The following is an 18,598-nucleotide window of genomic DNA, read 5'->3' as shown; positions in this document are numbered from 1 at the left end:
CAAAGTGGTACTATGAGAGACCTGCTCCTTCTGGCTGGGAGCTGGGTGGAGAAAAATGCCCATTTACTCTGCTGGGTCCAATCTGGCCAGTTTGTAATGTCAAAGATCTGCAGAGGCAGGACCCAAAGGCAGAATTAAAAAACCAAAGGTTGATTTATTTATACAAAATAATTAAAACCAAAGAAAAACTACCCCGTAGGGGAAAAGACAAAGTCTGGGGCAACAAACTAGATGACGGGCTGACGGCAGGCGAACTGTGTCCAGGACCAACCTGAACAACAGACTGGAAAGTAAACAGGACCGACATGAACATGAAACAAGCACAAGACAAACTGGCTCTGGACAACACACACAAGGTGACTAAAATAGGGAAGGAACTCAAGCAGGTTAATGGGCAAGGCAGGTGTAACAAATGAACTAATAATGGGCAAATGGGTATGATGCAAGGCTGAGAGACACGTGGCAATACAGAAACAAAACAAAGCCACATGCTCTCACAAGACACAAACACCCGAATGGCATGAGCACACCTCGCCAAGACAATAAGGCAATATACGTTCATGCCAATCGACAGACAAGACGAGAGAATGTGTAGCAATGCCAAACAAAGCAATGCCACGCATTCCCACACTAGACAAAGCCTGAGTGTACATCACGAGGCAAACGAGGCACGATGCACGCAACAGGCAACAAAACGAGACAGGACATCTGTGCGAGAGTTCGGCCACACACAAACCCGACACCTCAGACCAAAGTGACCGAACCTCAGCACAATGAAGACAGCTGCGACCCGGGCGTGCAGTGCAAGGCGAGTGCAACGCAAAGCGCACCCGTGGCTGCATGAGACAGACATAAACGATTGACGTGAGTGCCTGCCGCCAAGACCCTGTCACACAAAAACAAATATGTTATGGATGTTTTAAGAGCTAGATTTGTTTATGGTTAGCTCCATCGCTTTTATTAGAAGCTTCAAGCATGATGATCAACATTCTTTATAAGAGCGTTTTACCAATATTGTTTAGAATTTGGAATTTTTTATAGCATCTACAATATTGTCTGATGTTTATGGCAGATCAAACACTGCGAACATTTTGCGCTCTTGACCTTACTAATATGGTGGATGCACTGATGTTTCATGGTCCATAGGAACAGCTGCTAATGCAGCATCTGCATATGGATATATACATGTCAGCTATAATATACTTGTATGGAGATAGAATAAATCTTCTAAACAGTTTGTCAAGATTACATTTCATTGAGACATACTGTATTATGTCTGTAACATCAAATAACATCTGCATGAGTTGATCCAGATAATGCTCATGCACTTTCTAGAGTAAACAAACATATGCTGCCTCTATCAAAAAGGTGATTTGATCTTTTTGCTGAAAGGCAGTGGCGGATTTAGGCATGGGCGACATGGGCAGCTCTAAACTCTGCACATCTCAACTGCTTATAAAACACTCAACAACCAGAGTCTTTCTTACTGTACCCTATCTGATTGTGCTATCTTGCTTTCTTACAGAGTGTGGAGGACGAGGTGGTGTATGCAGATGTCACCATGAAACATTGCTCAAACTCTGTCTCTTTATTTCCTCATTAATGACGTCTCTGCCATTATGGTTTTGATCAGCAGTGTTACATATGCTTTTGTGATTTTTGATGAGTTTATTATGATCCTGAATGTTAATATGTGATTCATTTTAATTAAAGCTCAGTAACTGTTCAGACTAGAGTGAGAGACGATTCTTGAATATCAGCATTGACATCTACTGTACCATATCTTCAAAACTCTGCTTGTGAGAACAAGACCCAGCTAAGCAATCACCTTTACTAGGAAACTTTCTTGGATTCACAGTGTGTCAAACTATTCTGTTTCCACTTGTCTCTTTCAAAGCCTGGGAGAGTTTTGTGGATGAGTTTTGGATTTGCATAATGAATCCACACATTTACAACAAGAATTCAGCATATTTAGTAGAAACCGGAGACAATCCTGAGAGGTCTGAAGTATGATAATGTGTTTTCAGAGTTTAATTACTAAAATTGTCTCCTCCATTCAAAATAATTTGCTGTTTTAAGGACACATGAAAATTAAAACTTCAAAACTAATTTAGACTCTGCGTGTAAATTTGTAAAATCAATGCAAAACACTCATATATCAAATGCTGAATATTCTAAATTAAAACATATAAAATATATTTGTTTCTTTTTACAACAGTGCACTATATTTTAAATCAGACCCACAGAAGAAAGAAAGTAAATGCACTAAATGTGCAGTGACACCTCAGCAGCTCAGTTTTGGAGTCAAAATGAAACCTGCTGCGGTCTGATTTCTCTAGAAATAAGGTTTGACTGTTAGGTGGGCAAAGCGTATGTGCATCAGAGAGTATATTACTGGATAGCTGGTTGGTGTATGTGTGGTTGGTTTGTGTAATTAGATTGTACTGCAGTTAAAGGGCTTCTTTTCCTCTTCTGCTAATGTGAACCTCACAGTCTGACTTCCAAACCACACAAAACATCTTTGCAATGAAACAAATGTAATTAATCAACAATTATGTTTTAAAAACAAGAGTTTTTTCATTCTCAGAAAGCTTCAACTATTCATGGTATCACACCTACTTTCTGTACCATAATGTTTGTAGAAGAACATATCCTGTTTCTGTCTATCAATGTCAGGGACAAATTCACATTATGCAGATGATCATTGATTATTAATGGTTTATTTCATTTTTGGGGATATTCTCCCCTTTTCTTCCCAATTTGTTATACCCAATTCCCAATGTGCTCTAAGTCCTCGTGGTGGCATAGTGACTCGTGGTGGTGGACGATTCTCAGTTGCCTCTGTGTCTGAGACCGTAAATCCACGCATCTTATCACGTGGCTTGTTGAGCGCGTTACCGCGGAGATGTAGCGCACGTGGAGGCTTCACGCTATTCTCTGCGGCATCCACGCACAACTCACCATGCGCCCCACCGAGAGCGAGAACCACATTATAGCGACCATGAGGAGGTTAACCCAACGTGACTCTACCCACCCTAGCAACCGGGCCAATTGGTTGCTTAGGAAGCCTGACTGGAGTCACTCAGCATGCCCTGGATCCGAATTTGCGACTCCAGGTGTGGTAGTCAGCATCTTTACTTGCTGAGCTACCCAGGCCCCCCATTAATGGTTTCTTTATGTTTCATCAGTTTTGGGCACTAACGAACATCACTAACTTTTTTCAGCAGCTACAATAACAGTGACGCCTACATTTTGTTAAAGCACTACGTACTATTTTATTGGTTAAAAATGAACAAATTGCCATTATTGTTTGAGTACATAAAAATCAGTGTTCAAAAGAATGTCCTTACCTTATCCCGATTCACTATGGTAAGCCTATATGAATTATTTGTATTTTGAGCCGTTGGGTCAGATTTGGCATGAAATAAACCTGACACCTATGAAATAAAAAGGGCACATTCTAAGGGCTCACACTTTTACACTACAGTGGCATCTAGCGTCCAAAGCAAGAAATCACGACTGATCTTTCTCATCTTATTTCAAACAGAACTGCTGAAGAATGAGTGTTCAATTTGTGACGTGGCACGAAGAGCTGGCTCTCCAGAAAAGGTAAAAAATAAATACAAAATTTCACAGACAGGTGTCAAAAGAAATCTCACCTTGATGAGGGACCTCAACGGTGTCATGGACTCTGAACAGGTGAGAAATGATGATGATGATGATGAGGTAGTGATGTTACATATGACACTGAAGCTTCAAAGTGTGTATCGAGTACGCAGCCCAATTTCCAAAGAAGCCCCATATCGGAGCAGGTATTGTTTTCAGAGAATCACATGATCAATGAAAAATGAAGCCTCTTTCTATCCAGTCACGCGTCCACTTCACTTTGTGTCTGAATGTTCGAATCCAGACCTCTACTCTATGGATTTATGGAAATTAAAGCCCATTTACAAACTTCTTTCATATTAAATGATCATATATCCTGTCATTCAAATAGTATAAGAAAACACACAAAATAACCAGAGCACTATTTAACTGCCTCAGACAACTCTAACATATTTATGTATATTATTATAATTACATTGAATCATATTGACTTATATTGGAATTTATTGCCACGTTATAATACGTAAATTATATAATCAGAAGGTAAAAATCAACACTATGAGCATTGTTAGGCTTTTAATTGTGCATAATGGATTAAAACTTCAGGCGCTTCATCCAACAGGGCTGTGCTGGGTATAAGGCTGTTTTTAATGTGACCAACCACCAGATAGCACTGTTTTCGACACTCCCGAGGCTTTGAATCTTTACCTGGAACAATCAGAGAAAAGCTTTAGAAATTCATGAGGCTTAATTTCCCCATCCCTATGATGAGGATATCTGGGGCCTTCACTGTGTCCAACAGCTCTAGAACTGCCACCTGAGGAGGACAAATCATTTGTATGACGGCAAATCAATGGCAATAATCTGAGCACATTATTGTCAGCACAGTAGATTAAAGCGACGTGAGGAAACAGGAAGAACTCGCACGCATGATTAAACCCTCACTCGCATTCTTGACACTCGCGCGCAGAAGTTCATTGCCGTGCGAGGAAACGGGAAGAACCCTTGCCCGCACAAAATCTCCTGCGCATGCAATACAAGCGCTTGCATGCGAATAAACCTCTGCCGCGCGAGCATGATCATTCTTCTAATTTTGCTAGCGTGAACACCTTTTAATTTTGTCAGTCGTGAAGCTCCCTTTTCATTGGTTATTCCCTTTTCCCAGAAGTCAGTTGTGATTGGCTCCCTTTTATTAGGAAGAACCATTACAAACTCACTTGTTTTTCGTGAGAGACATGACTTTATCAAGGGACCCTCTGCATGTGAGCCATTATTACTTTATTTGTTGCTAACTCTTCATGTAATAACAGGGCTGATTTAATGTTATATAGTGTATGTAATGCTGCGTTCCATCTGTACTCGGAAGTCGGAAATTCCGAGTTCCCAGTAGGAACTTTTAACTGGAATGCCCCCTCAAGTCGGAGTTCCGACTCGGAAACTCGGAGGAATCGCAACATCCACGACTTCAGAGTCCAAAATGGCTGCTCGGCGCATCAACAGTGTGAAACTTTTGTTCCTGGGTAATAAGTGTTATTTCCTAATTGCTTATGCCTCAAAAGTATAGAAAATGGCTATTATTCCCCACAAACTTTGCTTTTGTGACCAGGACAGTGATTAAAACGCAGTCAAGGCATTTTTCACACCATGAAATACACTGAAAAACAACCTACCGTCTGCGTCTCCTTTCTTCTTCCATGATGTTTTTTAGGTGGACTTCATATTTGTTCTGTAGTTGTTTGTATTCCAAAAGAGCAAGCACAACAAAGGTTTGCCTGGACGTGTCCATCTTGGTTTTCTGACTTGTGTACTGGAACGCCGTCAACTCGGGTGTGACGTCATTCCCAGACTTCCGATGTAAATGGAATGCAGCATAAGTACTGTGTATCTTTGCCAGACACTTTAAAACAGGAAGATTACTAGCTAGTTGTTGTGTTCTTGTGATGTTGCTATTGAACTTGAAAAAAATTGCTGTTTATTTATTTATATATAATACAGAATAATATACAATCTGACTTTTGTCATTCCAGTTGTAAGACACTTTATAATTAATTGAAATATTGTGAGACCAGGAAAATAAATCATGTGTAACACTGTGTAACACTGTGTTACTTCTCCCTCAACCCTAGACTGAGGGAGTACGTAAAAATTGGGGGCTCGTCCGGGATAAGTTCTCTGCTTGATATTTAAGCCTGTCCTGCTCCATTAACTAGCCAATCCCGACAGGGGAGTGATAAGCTGTCAACATTTATGGAATTAATGACACTTGGTAATATGAACCTGTCGAGGTATAGGAGGAACAGAACAGAAAAAGCACACAAAGTACTAAATGTTTCAATCCAGTTCAAACAACATTACATCCTTGGATGTAAAACAATACAAATGAATACGTCCTGGGATGTAACACCCCCCACCCTTAAATTACAAACTACAGTTTGTAAGTGCGCTTATCCCCAATATTAGAAGAATTTACACTTTTACACACCTCAGACCTCAACCCTAAGGTCTCTGGACAGTGCTTCAGCAACAACATTCTCAGAGCCACTTTTATGACGAATGTCAAGATTGTATTCCTTTAAAACTGGGGCCCAGTTTGACATTCGTGAAAGAAAACCTAAAGGGTTATGGTTGGTGTACACCACAATTGGAACATAGCTACCTCCCAAATAGACCTCAGAGTGTTGAAGCACTAACAGCAAAGCAAGAGCCCCTTTTCGATCACACTGTAGTGTTGTTGACACTTTGAAACTTCTTTGAGAAGTAGGACACGGATGTTAAATGCCCAAATCGTCTTCCTGCAACACACTGCTCCAGCCCCAGTAGTGCTTGCATCCACCTGCAATTTAAATGGTAAATCAAAGTTGGGGGCAGAAAGGACAGGAGCATTGCAGAGAAGATCCTTTGCAGCAAGAAATGCACACTCACACTCAGGACTCCATATAAACTTTTTAGAAGTACTGAGTAGATCAGTCAGGGGGAAACTACAACAGAGAAGTTTTTACATAACCTCCAGTAGTAACCAGTCATGCCGAAGAATCATCGCAACTCACGTTTGTTAAGGAGAGTGGGGAACTCAAAAAATAGAAATTAACAACAGAAACCTTTCCTCAATGCCACTCTAACCTTAAAAAGGAGAAAAGGGTACATTTTGCATACTAAACGCTGCAGTTTGCTTACCGCAACAACCGCTCCACTGATGATGCCATTGCATCTACACTACACACTGCTCTCTCCCACCTGGAAAAAAAGAACACTTATGTGAGAATGCTGTTTGTAGACTACAGCTCAGCATTCAACACCATAGTGCCCTCCAAGCTAGATGAGAAACTCCGGGCTCTGGGCTTAAACAGCTCGCTGTGCAGCTGGATCCTGGACTTCCTGTCAAGCAGACACCAGGTGGTTAGAATAGGCAGCAACATCCCCTCATCACTGACCCTCAACACTGGAGCCCCGCAGGGCTGTGTTCTCAGCCCACTACTGTATTCCTTGTACACACATGACTGTGTGGCAACACATAGCTCCAATGCCATCATTAAGTTTGCTGATGACACGACGGTGGTAGGTCTGATCACTGACAATGATGAAACAGCCTACAGAGAGGAGGTACACACTCTGACACACTGGTGTCAGGAGCACAACCTCTTCCTCAATGTCAGTAAGACAAAGGAGCTTGTGGTGGACTTCAGAAGAAAAGACAGAGAACACAGTCCCATCACCATCAATGGAGCACCAGTGGAGAGAGTCAGCAGCTTCAAGTTCCTGGGTGTCCACATCACTAAGGAACTCACATGGTCCATCCACACTGAAGTCGTTGTGAAGAAGGCTCATCAGCGCCTCTTCTTCCTGAGACGGCTGAGGAAGTTTGGAATAAACCGCCACATCCTCACACGGTTCTACACCTGCACTGTGGAGAGCATCCTGACTGGCTGTATCTCCGCCTGGTACGGCAATAGCACCGCCCCCACAACCGCAAAGCACTGCAAAGGGTGGTGCGAACTGCCAGACACATCATCGGAGGTGAGCTTCCCTCCCTCCAGGAAATATATACAAGGCGGTGTGTGAAAAAAGCTCGGAGGATCATCAGAGACTCCAGCCACCCGAGCCATGGGCTGTTCTCACTGCTACCATCAGGTAGGCGGTATCGCAGCATCAGGACCCGCACCAGCCGACTCCATGATAGCTTCTTCCCCCAAGCAATCAGACTTCTGAACTCTTGGTCTACCACGATCAAATACATCAGCACTGCACTTTATTACCCTTACTCTTATATCTCACACCGGACTGTCATAAATTATATTATTATTATATTATATTCTCTCTTAACAACTGACTATCAACCGACAGCCTGAATGTCAATACAGTACAATACTGTACATTCTATATATATATATACTTTTTTTATATATTTTCATTTTTTTATTTTTATTGAATAATGTGTATCTATATAGTGCGTATTGTATACTGTACAGTGTATGTTATTATTTGTATACTGTTGAGTGTAATTATGTGTATAACAGATGTTTAAATTGTGTTGTGTTAATTTGATGTTATTGTAAATTGGTATATGTCTCATCACTGTCACGACTGCTATGTTGATCGGAACTGCACCCAAGAATTTCACACACCATTGCACTTGTGTATATGGCTGTGTGACAATCAAGTGATTTGATAAAGTGATTTGATTTTAACAAAAAGGGCACCCTCCTCCCTACAGCTTCTGCTGGCAGTTTAAACATAATCTTCAAATATGTACAATGCAATAAGACTATAAAGGGAAAACACTAAACACATAACAAGATGTGGCGCACACAGTAGCTACACCATCTGGGGCAGAAGAAAGGAGTCTCTCCGTGTAAGCTCTCTGTTGCCAGTCCCGTCAGAGGAGTGATTAGTTGTCATCACTGATGGAATTAATGCAGTTTCCCAACCTTTTTTCTACCATGGCACAATTTTTACGATTAAAAAATCCCACGGCACACCACTATCCCACTATCCCTCATAACCATCATCTATAGTTTTCCTTTTCAAGAACTTGTCCATGTATTCTGTCTGTCTTAGTAGCATGTTTACTCATAATGTTTGAAATTCGGCTATGCAAAAAACACAGGTAACATAGGTACACTGTATAATGAGGTCACAGGTGACAAGAGTGTTAACTGGTTTATGAAAAACTAACAAATTTGCATCTTTTCCAATTTGTAGGATTTGTTCTTGCAAAATAATTCTTGCAATTTTGTATTTTCTTGCAATAAAGGCCCACTTGACTATAAGTCGCATCAGGTCAAAATCGCGTTGTTGAGAGAAAAACAAAAACACATATAAGTTGCATATCTGTATAAGTCACACTGACAGAGTTTGGATTGGGCAGGCACTAGGACCCAGGAAGAGCCACCAGACTTCCCTTCAGTGGTTCAGATGTCAAATGCCCTGTGAAGATTACAGTACCTCAGAATCTACACATCATATCACTGTGTTTTTGGACTTGCTTTTAGTAATCATGTGTAACAGTTTCTCAGTATCAGTTTATGTTTAATAAGAGAAATGCGACAAGTAAGCCACATCTGTTCATAACATCTGTAACTCTATGCTGTGCACAAATAACAGCTTTCAGTCTATGAGTAAAACAATACACCTGTTGTATTCTAATCATTCATTAATGTTAGTGAATTTGGATATTTCTGATATTTGCAACCCTCTTTGCAATGTATTAACTATTTGGTTCACTGACTGAATGTTTTACTACGAGTGTGATGAAGTGTCATATTGTGGGCATGTGAGAAGTTGCATTTGACAGCAGACTAGAGTTTGTTAGACAATAATGTTATGATAGACAAAATATTTAAACTGGTTGCAAAAAATACTTTGTAAAGGCAAAATATTATGAATTGGCAAATTTAAAATGCTTAACCACCTCTATGCCTTCTCTGTGTTTTCATCTGTTTTGGTGTGCCTGTTTGACCAGCCGACATCAGTTAGGTATAAATTATTTATATAAATCGATGTTACTACCGCTTTTGCAAACTCACATTTGGTGAGGTTTAGGGTCAGCAAGTTGCTAGCCATTCGGCCAAACACAAGCTTAAGTGTTTCCACATGGTCTTCCCAGCATTTAGAATAAATAATCACATCATCTAGGTAGGCGTCACAATATGGCACCCAAAATGCAGAGATCTCAGATGTGCGCAGAGTGAGGGGCACCTGCCAATATCCTTTAAGGAGGTCTATTTTGGTGACATACTTCGAGGAGCCTACTCTATCGATACAAACCTCCATTCGTGGTAGAGTGAAAGAATCTGGCCGAGTTATGCTGTTTACCTTGCAACAAATTAACAACATCCTCATACACATACTTGGGAAAATGAGCGAGATAACCCTGCAAATTCAATATAACAGAGTTTTGCAAACGTATGCCAGGGATTTTAGTTTCTTTTGTAACTAAACCATCTTCTTCCAGAGTGTAACTAGTGGTCAAGACAGCAGTGAAAGCAGCAGGTAAAGAAACAGAAGGAGAAGTGGTCTTCTCATCTCACACCAGATATATCTTCAACATATTTATGTGACACACACAAATTTTGTGCTTGAGTTCAGGGGTACAGATAACATAATCTGTGCCACCAAGCTTTTTTTCTACCTCGTAGGGGCCAGAAAATTTTGTTTGAAATGTGGAACAGGGGACTGGTAAGAGAACAACAGTACCTCCCTTTCGAGAAGCCGATGTCGACTCCTATTTTACCACCTTTGAATGCGTGGATGCTAAATTGAAGTGGCCTAAAGATATGTGGGAGCTCCTTTTGCAATGCAATCTTGTCGGTAACGCACAAGAAGTGTGTACAGCCTTGCCAGTTGAACACTCATTAGATTATGAAATTGTCAAGGCTGCTGTCCTCAGGGCATATGTACTGGTACTGGAGGCCTACCGCCAAAAGTTACAATTTATTACAGCCATGAAAAGGTTTTTGCACACTTCACAGAGGAGTCCAAAGCCTTCCTGAGGGGTGATCGGCAGCCTGTTCTTCAATTAAGGAAAATAGGGTTGGCAGAGATCTTTCAGGTAAAAGAATATACTTGGAGAAGCAGACACTTAATACGTCATGCTATTTTGAGAATGTAGGATTGCTTATACAGTGGTGTTTCACTAACAGGAAGAGTCACAACATCAAGTGCTGGAAATCTACTCTGTTGTGGGTGCTTAGGAAAAATGCAAATTCCCCTTTTGAAAAGGCAGTAATACAATTTACAAAGACTTTAAACTAATATTAATTTGATTATATTTTTAATTGTTTTTTAAATTATTCATAACTGCATTCCTCAGATGCACAGGTGAATGTCTAAACCTGCTGGGCTTTACTGCTTTAAACCCAGACTGGATGGACCTTTGTCTGCTGAAAGAAGAGGGAAAGGTTAGGAGAGAGAAACAAAAAAGACAATTTAATAAAAGACACCGAGCACAAACCTTACCACAGGTGCACCCAGGTGAGCATGTGTGGATTAAAGACACTAAAGAAAAAGGGACAGTGCTTACATAAGCTGAGACTCCAAAATCTTACCTTGTGGACTCACCTAGGGGTATCCTCTGTTGCAACCGCAGCCATCTAGTTTCCACACCAGTAGCACCACCCCTGGAAAATTACCTGAACTGGAAAACAAAGCTTCAGTGGATGCTTAGAATGATCAAAGTCCAGATAACGTTCCTGTACTTACCAGCACTCCAGAGAAGAGATTTCCTTCCAGAGAAAGGAACCCTTAAAGTACCTGAAGGAATTTGTTGTAGTTAGCAGGTGCTTTTGGGGAAAACTGAGTGATTTGCAATGGGGCAGAATAAACCCCCACACTCAGTAAAGGCATCAGTAGTCTACCCCAACCCTCTTAGGTATTTAGAGAAATATGTGTATATTAATGAGAAGGTAATGTGAATGTTTAGTGTTTAAAAGATCAAAGTAGTAAAATATTGTTGCATAGACAGACTGCTTAAAATTCTAAGATTTTAACAATGATAACACCACTAAAAGGTTATTTGTCCAAAGCAATTTTACATGTACAAAATAACCTAACTCCGATATTTGTGCATTTTCATCCTCCTACTCTTCAGTTATTACAAATGAAGGGATGTGAGTAGCTCAGAGAAGGGGATGTAGTGTTATGGATAAATATTGCCCACTTGTGGTGAAGGGAGGCATGTTCTGTCGTTACGGAAAGTGAAATGTGAGTCTCAGATTCTCACTTCCTATCAGACTCGATGTGTGCCTACTGCTCCAGTCAGTCAGTTTAAAGGGACAGTTAATCCAAATATGAAACTTCTCTCATCATTTACTCACCCTCATGCCATCCCAGATGTGTATGACTTTCTTTCCTTTGCGGAACACAAATGAAGATTTTTAGAAGAATATCTCAGCTCTGTAGGTCCTCATATTGCAAGTGAATGGTGACCAGAACTCAGAAGGTACAAAAATGACATAAAGGAGGGATAAAAGTAATCCATATGACTCTAGTGGTTAAATCCATATCTTCTGAAACAATATGATATTTGTGGGAGGGAAAAAGATCAATATTTAAATCCTTTTTTTTTTTTTACTATCAATCTCCACCTTTGACCAGCCCCAACCAGTAGGTGGCTGAATGGGAAATAGTGATGTCCAGTTCGTGAATGAATCGTTAAACTTTAAACTGTTTTTTTTAAGTGAACGAGAGCTTTTCTTAACTCTTCTTAACTTTTCTTAACTCTGTAATGAACCGCTCCAACTAGTCCACAAATCGGACTGAACAACCCAGTTGCAACATTCCTCGAGTCAACGGCACGAGTCGCTTGTGGAAGCAATATTTATGGCATATAGCTCTAAGGGGCTCCAGCCCCCCTTAGGCATTAGGGCCCACTCCACGAGAGGCATAGCTGCTTCCTGGGCCCTGTTTCAGGGAGTCTCTCTGCAAGACATATGTTCAGCTGCATGTTGGGCTTCCCCCCACACTTTTGTCAGGTACTACCGATTGATGTCACCAGAACACCAGTAGTGTGTGCGGTTTTGGGTGTGTGTTCTTCATAATAGGTTCACCCATAACCCTTTCTCCCTCACACTGTGTGCATGTCACCCCACAGGGTTCACACCAAGCACAATGCACAGCCTCTTCTCCCTTCTTTGTTATGTATATGGGTAATAGAGCCTGCTAATATTATATAGGATGTGTCAGGCACTGACTTAGGAGACCATCCTTTTGGCTGACAGCATCTCCCTGTGAGTGTATAGGGCAATCGGGGAGCTGTACATATCTTCCCATAAGTGGATCTTGAATATCGTATGATGAAAGAGAACAATAGGTTACCTATTCGTTAACCACAGTTCTCTAAAACATCGAGAGGAGAAATTTACCAAGCTTACACCGCTTGCTTCATGAAGTGAATATGCTCACTGAGGAAAGTAGCGCGTACAGGTCCTTTTATGCCCTCAGGTAAGGGTGGGGCCTTACAGCAACATTGGACATGCGCTCCTGTCTGTCAAGCCAGACTTGGTGCAATTGGATGCTTCTGCAGAGGTCAGGTGCATATGCCATTCCCATAGGTGGATCTCGCACTCAATGTTTCAGAGAACTGGGGTTACAGAACAGGTAACCTATCGTTTTAAATCCTTTCAGATCTCGGAGTTGTCACCACCTCTGAGTGGTGACAATGTCGATGTTGTTTCATGTTTTATTATTACGGGCTCGGTCTCTTTCCTTTTTTTCTTGCAGACTCTTCTTGGTTTCTATATTTTGAAAATGGTTAATTCCAAGACTGGATGCCTTTTTGAATGATCCATAGTCAATGTCGCTCATTTGTTTTCTACAAACTTTCAGCTTCAAACTACTACCACACATATACACATGCTGTATAGCTGGACCTTCTTTTCTTTATTTATGGAGATGACATAAACACACAATGATGAATGAACGTTACATTTATATAGCACTTTTCTGACACTACACTCAAAGCACTTTACACAGTGAACAGGGGACTTTCCTCAACCACCACCAGTGTGCAGCATCCACATGGATGATGCAACAGCAGCCATAGTACACCAGTATGCTCACCACACACCAGTTATTGGTGGAGAGAAGAGAAATAGAGTCAGTTAATGGATGGGGATTATTAGGAGGCCATGATTGATAAGGGCCAATGGGGGGAATTTGGCCAGGACTCCAGGGTTACACCCCTACACTTTACAAGAAGTGCCCTGGGATTTTTAATGACCACAGAGAGTCAGGACCTCAGTTTATCTCATCTGAAGGACTGTGCCTTTTTACAGTATAGGATCCCTGTCTCTGTACTGGGGCATTGGGACCCACACAGACCACCAGGTGAGCACCCCCTGTTGGCCTCCCTAATACCTCTTCCAGCAGCAACCTTAGTTTTCCCCAGAAGGTCTCCCATCCAGGTACTGACCAGGCTCAACCCTGCTTAGCTTTAGTGGGCAACCAGTCTTGAACTACAGGGTGAATGATGGAAGTATGCAATTTTCCACCAAATCCGTCATGACAGCTCAAAAATATAATTATTATAGGCTTACCATAGTGAATCAGGGTAAGGCAAACTTGAAGGTTTGCTAAGAAGGGCTAGTTAAGTCAGAGTATTTTTATGTGCTCAAAAAGTTACTTTATATATAGCTCCCACATGTGTATGTGTGTGTGTGTGTGTGTGTGTGTGTGTGTGTTTATAAAGTATTAAATGGATAGTTCATCCAAAAATTAAAATTATCTCATTATTTACTCATCCTCATGATATCTCAGGTGTATGACTTTCTGTCTTCAGCAGAACACATACTGTATGAAGAATATTAGAAAAATATCTCAGCTCAGTAGGTTCTTAAAATGAAAGTGAATGGAGATCAGATTTTTGAAGCTCCAAAAATCACACACTGTCAGAATAAACGTCATCAGTATGCCTCCAGCTGTTAAATTAATGTCTTCTAAAGGGACACAATCACTTTTGGTGTGAAAAGATAAATATTTAAGTACTTTTTATAACTCTAAATCATGCTTCTGGTCAGAAACGATACGTGCATGTGACGGAATCACATTTGCATTTGAAACGCGCAAGAACTGACGCATGTGCGTCACAACCGAAAGAGCAGTGCTGTTTACAAATGAAAAGGAGGAACGCTGTACAGAAGCGTAGTTTGTTTTGGGTTAGATCTGTATTTATCTGTTTGTTTACTCACAATGGTGCATCTGTGTGCTTATCCTGGATGTCTCAACCGAGAGGAGAACGTGAGATTACGTCCGTATCATGGCAACGCTAATACGTCACACGAGAGACCACCCTCTCATGAAGCATAACGGAAGTGATGATTTAGAGTTAAAAAGTACTTAAATATTGATCTTTTTCTGCACCAAAAGTGATTATGTCACTTTAGAAGACATTAATTTAACCGCTGGAGTTGTATCGATGATACAATCTGCTGACTGTCTGTGATTTTTGGAGCGTCTATTTTTCTTCAAATGTGTTCTGCTGAAGAAGAAAGTCATACACACCTGGGATATCATGAGGGTGAGTAAATAACGTGAGAATTTTAATTTTTGGGTGAACTATCCCTTTGATATGTGCCAACAGAAGTAATGTGTGTTTGAGTAGTTTTAAGCAGAATTTTATAGAAATGATAAAAAAATAAAAATAAAATAAAAACGTTGTCGTTGGTCACCTAAAGTAGTGAAGGGTCATTTGAGCATAGAAGCGCATCTGTAGATGGCTGTGTTGGCTTGACGATGTGTGTTGCCTGTACAGCTGCCCTCTAGTGCTACAGATTTGCTAAAACACCAAGGTGGTACATCAAGACTGAACCGCTTCGATGGTAGGAAAATTCCTAATTATGGAAATGATGTATGGGGCAGGGCATGATTAACTGCTTTAATTTATCTAACATGTTCTTTTTCATCAAATTAAACACAGTGAATTTTTTTTTCCACCTTGCGGTTTGGGGCTTCCGTAGGAAAGAGCCCTTCACCTACAAACTAAACACAGTCACCTTTTTTTCACAGGGGCTTAAACGCAAAGACATTAATGCATGATTATCGGTGAAGCTGTTCTCTGGGGGTTTACAACATTTAAGACATTATGGACATTTCTGTTTGATCTACTGTAAATCTGCTTTGAAATGATGTGCATTGTGAAAAAAATATACAAATAAAAATGACTTTACATGCAGTGAATGCCTACTTTCATGCACAGGATGGTTGTCTACACAACACATCAAACAACATTTCTAAAAATAAAAGTAATCAGACCACAACAGGTTTCACTTTGACTCGAACTAAACTGGGCTGGACAAGTGTCACAGTGCATACTTCAGTAAAAATGTTAGTGCATGATGATAGATGGTTTTAACTTTTATGTTTTGTGTGCCATACACAACAGTTGACAGTTAAAAGCATATACAGCCATTTTTAAGCAATAATTACAAAATAATTTTGACATTAAATATAGGAAAGCTGATCTAATAACCACTATATTCCACTCTTCAGTTTTCAGATATCTAACTAAATATATACAAAAAATATGTTAAGTCATAAAAAGAAATTATGTTTTCCACCACTAAAAACAGTGAATGTCAGGGGGTGTGAAACATTTGTATTTTACACATAACTCTCACCTATATGAACAGAGTATGCATGAACTGGGAGGGTGGTCAAAACTTGTCAGAGGAGGATTCACACGCAACACGAGACCTATACCACATTTCTATTGTGTTTGTTTCAGACAGAGTTATTATTTCAGACTGTTTAGTGAACTGCTGAAGAAAATGTTTCACACACTTGTTTTATTCTATTTTTGCTGGTGGCATCTGGTTGGTAAGTTATAAATGCATTTTCAAAACAGAATAACACCATCGCTACTGTTCATATTAGTCAGAGGATTTGCATTTAGCATTATTTCCAGACATATCAAATCAAACTAAGATATTATTGTGAGAGCAACTTTGGATTCAGATGTCTGTTTGTGATGTCTATTTGGGGCATTCGAAAAATATTCAGTGAGCCTGTTTTGTCTATCAAACTAAATGTACCATCAACATTGGATGAAATTCTTCAGATAGATTTAAACAAGTTAAAATGTGTCAAACTCAGATGGGAATTCTACACTATTAGTCACTGTGAGCATGGTAAAATGATCCAAAACGTGCTATTAAAATGGAATGTAGCAGGAGATTATTCTGAGTGCAGATTGCAAGTGGGCCTCTCCACATTTAAAATATGAAGAATTAAACTTGTAGATTCAATCAGCTGTAAGCAATTTCACACAATTGTTTTGCTCAACTTTAAAATACCACAAAGATCCATTTACTGGTTCACATACAAATCTGACTGTTGATGTTCATTTCCTTCTTCTGTGACTCTGCTGCTGTTCTGGATATTATTCAGTTCACATTTAGTTACAAACTACAACTGATTTCAGTTAAAGGGTCATAAACCATTAGGAACTTCAGTCTGAGCCAAATCATGTTTGTTCTCCAGGGTTTTTTGCCACTGAGACAGATGGAATAAAGTCATTGTCAGTGATGGAGGGAGATTCTGTCACTTTATACACTGATGATGCTGAAATACGTGAAGATGACGACATGTTGTGGAATTTTGGAACTGAAAAGCGTCACATAACTCGAATCAATAAGAAGGCTGGAATCTTCTCAATGTCTGATAGTCTTGATGGGAGATTCAGAGGCAGACTGCTACTGAACAATAAAACTGGAGATCTCACCATCACAAACACCAGAATCACAGACACTGGACTTTATAAACTACAGATCAGTGGATCTAAACTGTCATCAAAAACATTCAGTGTTACTGTCTATGGTGAGTAGAGTTTCAGTGTCATTTATCCTGTTCTTTACATGTTTTATTTTATTAACTGTAGAGCTTTTCACTTACAGTATGTCAATTAGAAGGCCAACCTAGAAAGGTTATTTCGCCACGTGTTCCCTCTGGAATTTCTAATAACTTTAGAATGGTGGTTTTCAAATGATGAGTAAAATAAAGTTTTTTGGATGACATGACTTGAAGAGACTTTCATGTTTTGTTCTACAAATAATTACAAAGTCATACCTCAAACGTGAATTCTAGAGCCGTTGTGTCCTTTTAAAATGTAAGTGGATAGCATGTTGCTATGTAGTAGCCCTGATGCAACGATTGCCCGATTCAGTTTGATTTATCCAATTGTCTGTTTATTTTGTATGTTTTCCAGCTCGTCTGCCCATTCCTGTGATCACCAGTAACTCTTCTCAATGTTCTTCAAGCTCTAAATGTGTGTTGGTGTGTTCAGTGGTGAATGTGACACAGGTGACTCTCTCCTGGTACAAAGGAAACAGTTTATTCTCCTCCATCAGTGTGTCTGATCTCAACAGCAGTCTCTCTCTACCTCTGGAGGTGGAATATCAGGAGAACAACATCTACAGCTGTGTGATCAATAATCCCATCAGAAACCAGACTAAACATCTCAACATTACTGAAGTCTGTCAGCCGTGTTCAGGTACGACAGCGCTGATATTTGTGTTTTTGACATGTTTAAAATCAGATTGACAGATTCAGTTACACTATTGACTGTCTCTCTCTGTTTATATTAGATCTGGACTCATCTTTGGTTTATATAGAGCTGATTTCTGCTGCTGCCGGATCTCTGTTGATTGTGGCTGCAGTTGTGATATTCTGCATCTACAGGAAACACAAAATAACACACCAAGACGGCAAGTGTTAACTAGAGCAAATGCCTTTTTTTTAACATGAATCACTTGATGCAAAAACATTCTTTGTTAAAAAAAACAAAAATATTTCTGAACGAAAAGAAATATGGGGTTTTATTTGTTTTTGTTATTTCTGAAACAGTCCAGACACTTGAAGAAGAGATAACTTATGCTGATCCAACATTCTGTACAGGAAATGCACAACATTTGGTAAGAGAATATTTTTATGTGCTCTGTGTCTCTGATCTGAATGTTGAGAACTCTGCATTGTGTTTGTGGAGTGAACGTTCACTCTAGTG

General features: G+C 40.1%; 2 protein-coding genes across 2 annotated transcripts in view; both read left to right on the top strand.

Annotated features, from left to right (window-relative positions):
• LOC127438922 (uncharacterized) overlaps positions 1–16,240 on the top strand; it is a 19,052-nt gene extending 2,812 nt beyond the window's left edge. Inside the window, exon 4 of the mRNA XM_051694827.1 lies at positions 16,230–16,240. Coding sequence (XP_051550787.1) covers positions 16,230–16,240 — 11 coding nt within the window. The remainder of the gene's footprint in view (positions 1–16,229) is intronic.
• An 85-nt stretch (positions 16,241–16,325) lies between these two features.
• On the top strand, positions 16,326–18,313 carry LOC127438921 (SLAM family member 5-like). Its single transcript, XM_051694826.1, has 4 exons — positions 16,326–16,416; positions 17,080–17,415; positions 17,804–18,088; positions 18,183–18,313. Exons 1-4 carry the CDS (start codon positions 16,368–16,370, stop codon positions 18,311–18,313), a joined length of 801 nt encoding a protein of 266 aa, XP_051550786.1. The 5' UTR covers positions 16,326–16,367.
• Positions 18,314–18,598: the final 285 nt, after the last annotated feature.

The sequence above is a fragment of the Myxocyprinus asiaticus genome, chromosome 50 (assembly GCF_019703515.2).
Source record: "Myxocyprinus asiaticus isolate MX2 ecotype Aquarium Trade chromosome 50, UBuf_Myxa_2, whole genome shotgun sequence".
NCBI lineage: Eukaryota > Metazoa > Chordata > Actinopteri > Cypriniformes > Catostomidae > Myxocyprinus > Myxocyprinus asiaticus.
This window is presented reverse-complemented; position numbering and strand designations above follow the sequence as displayed.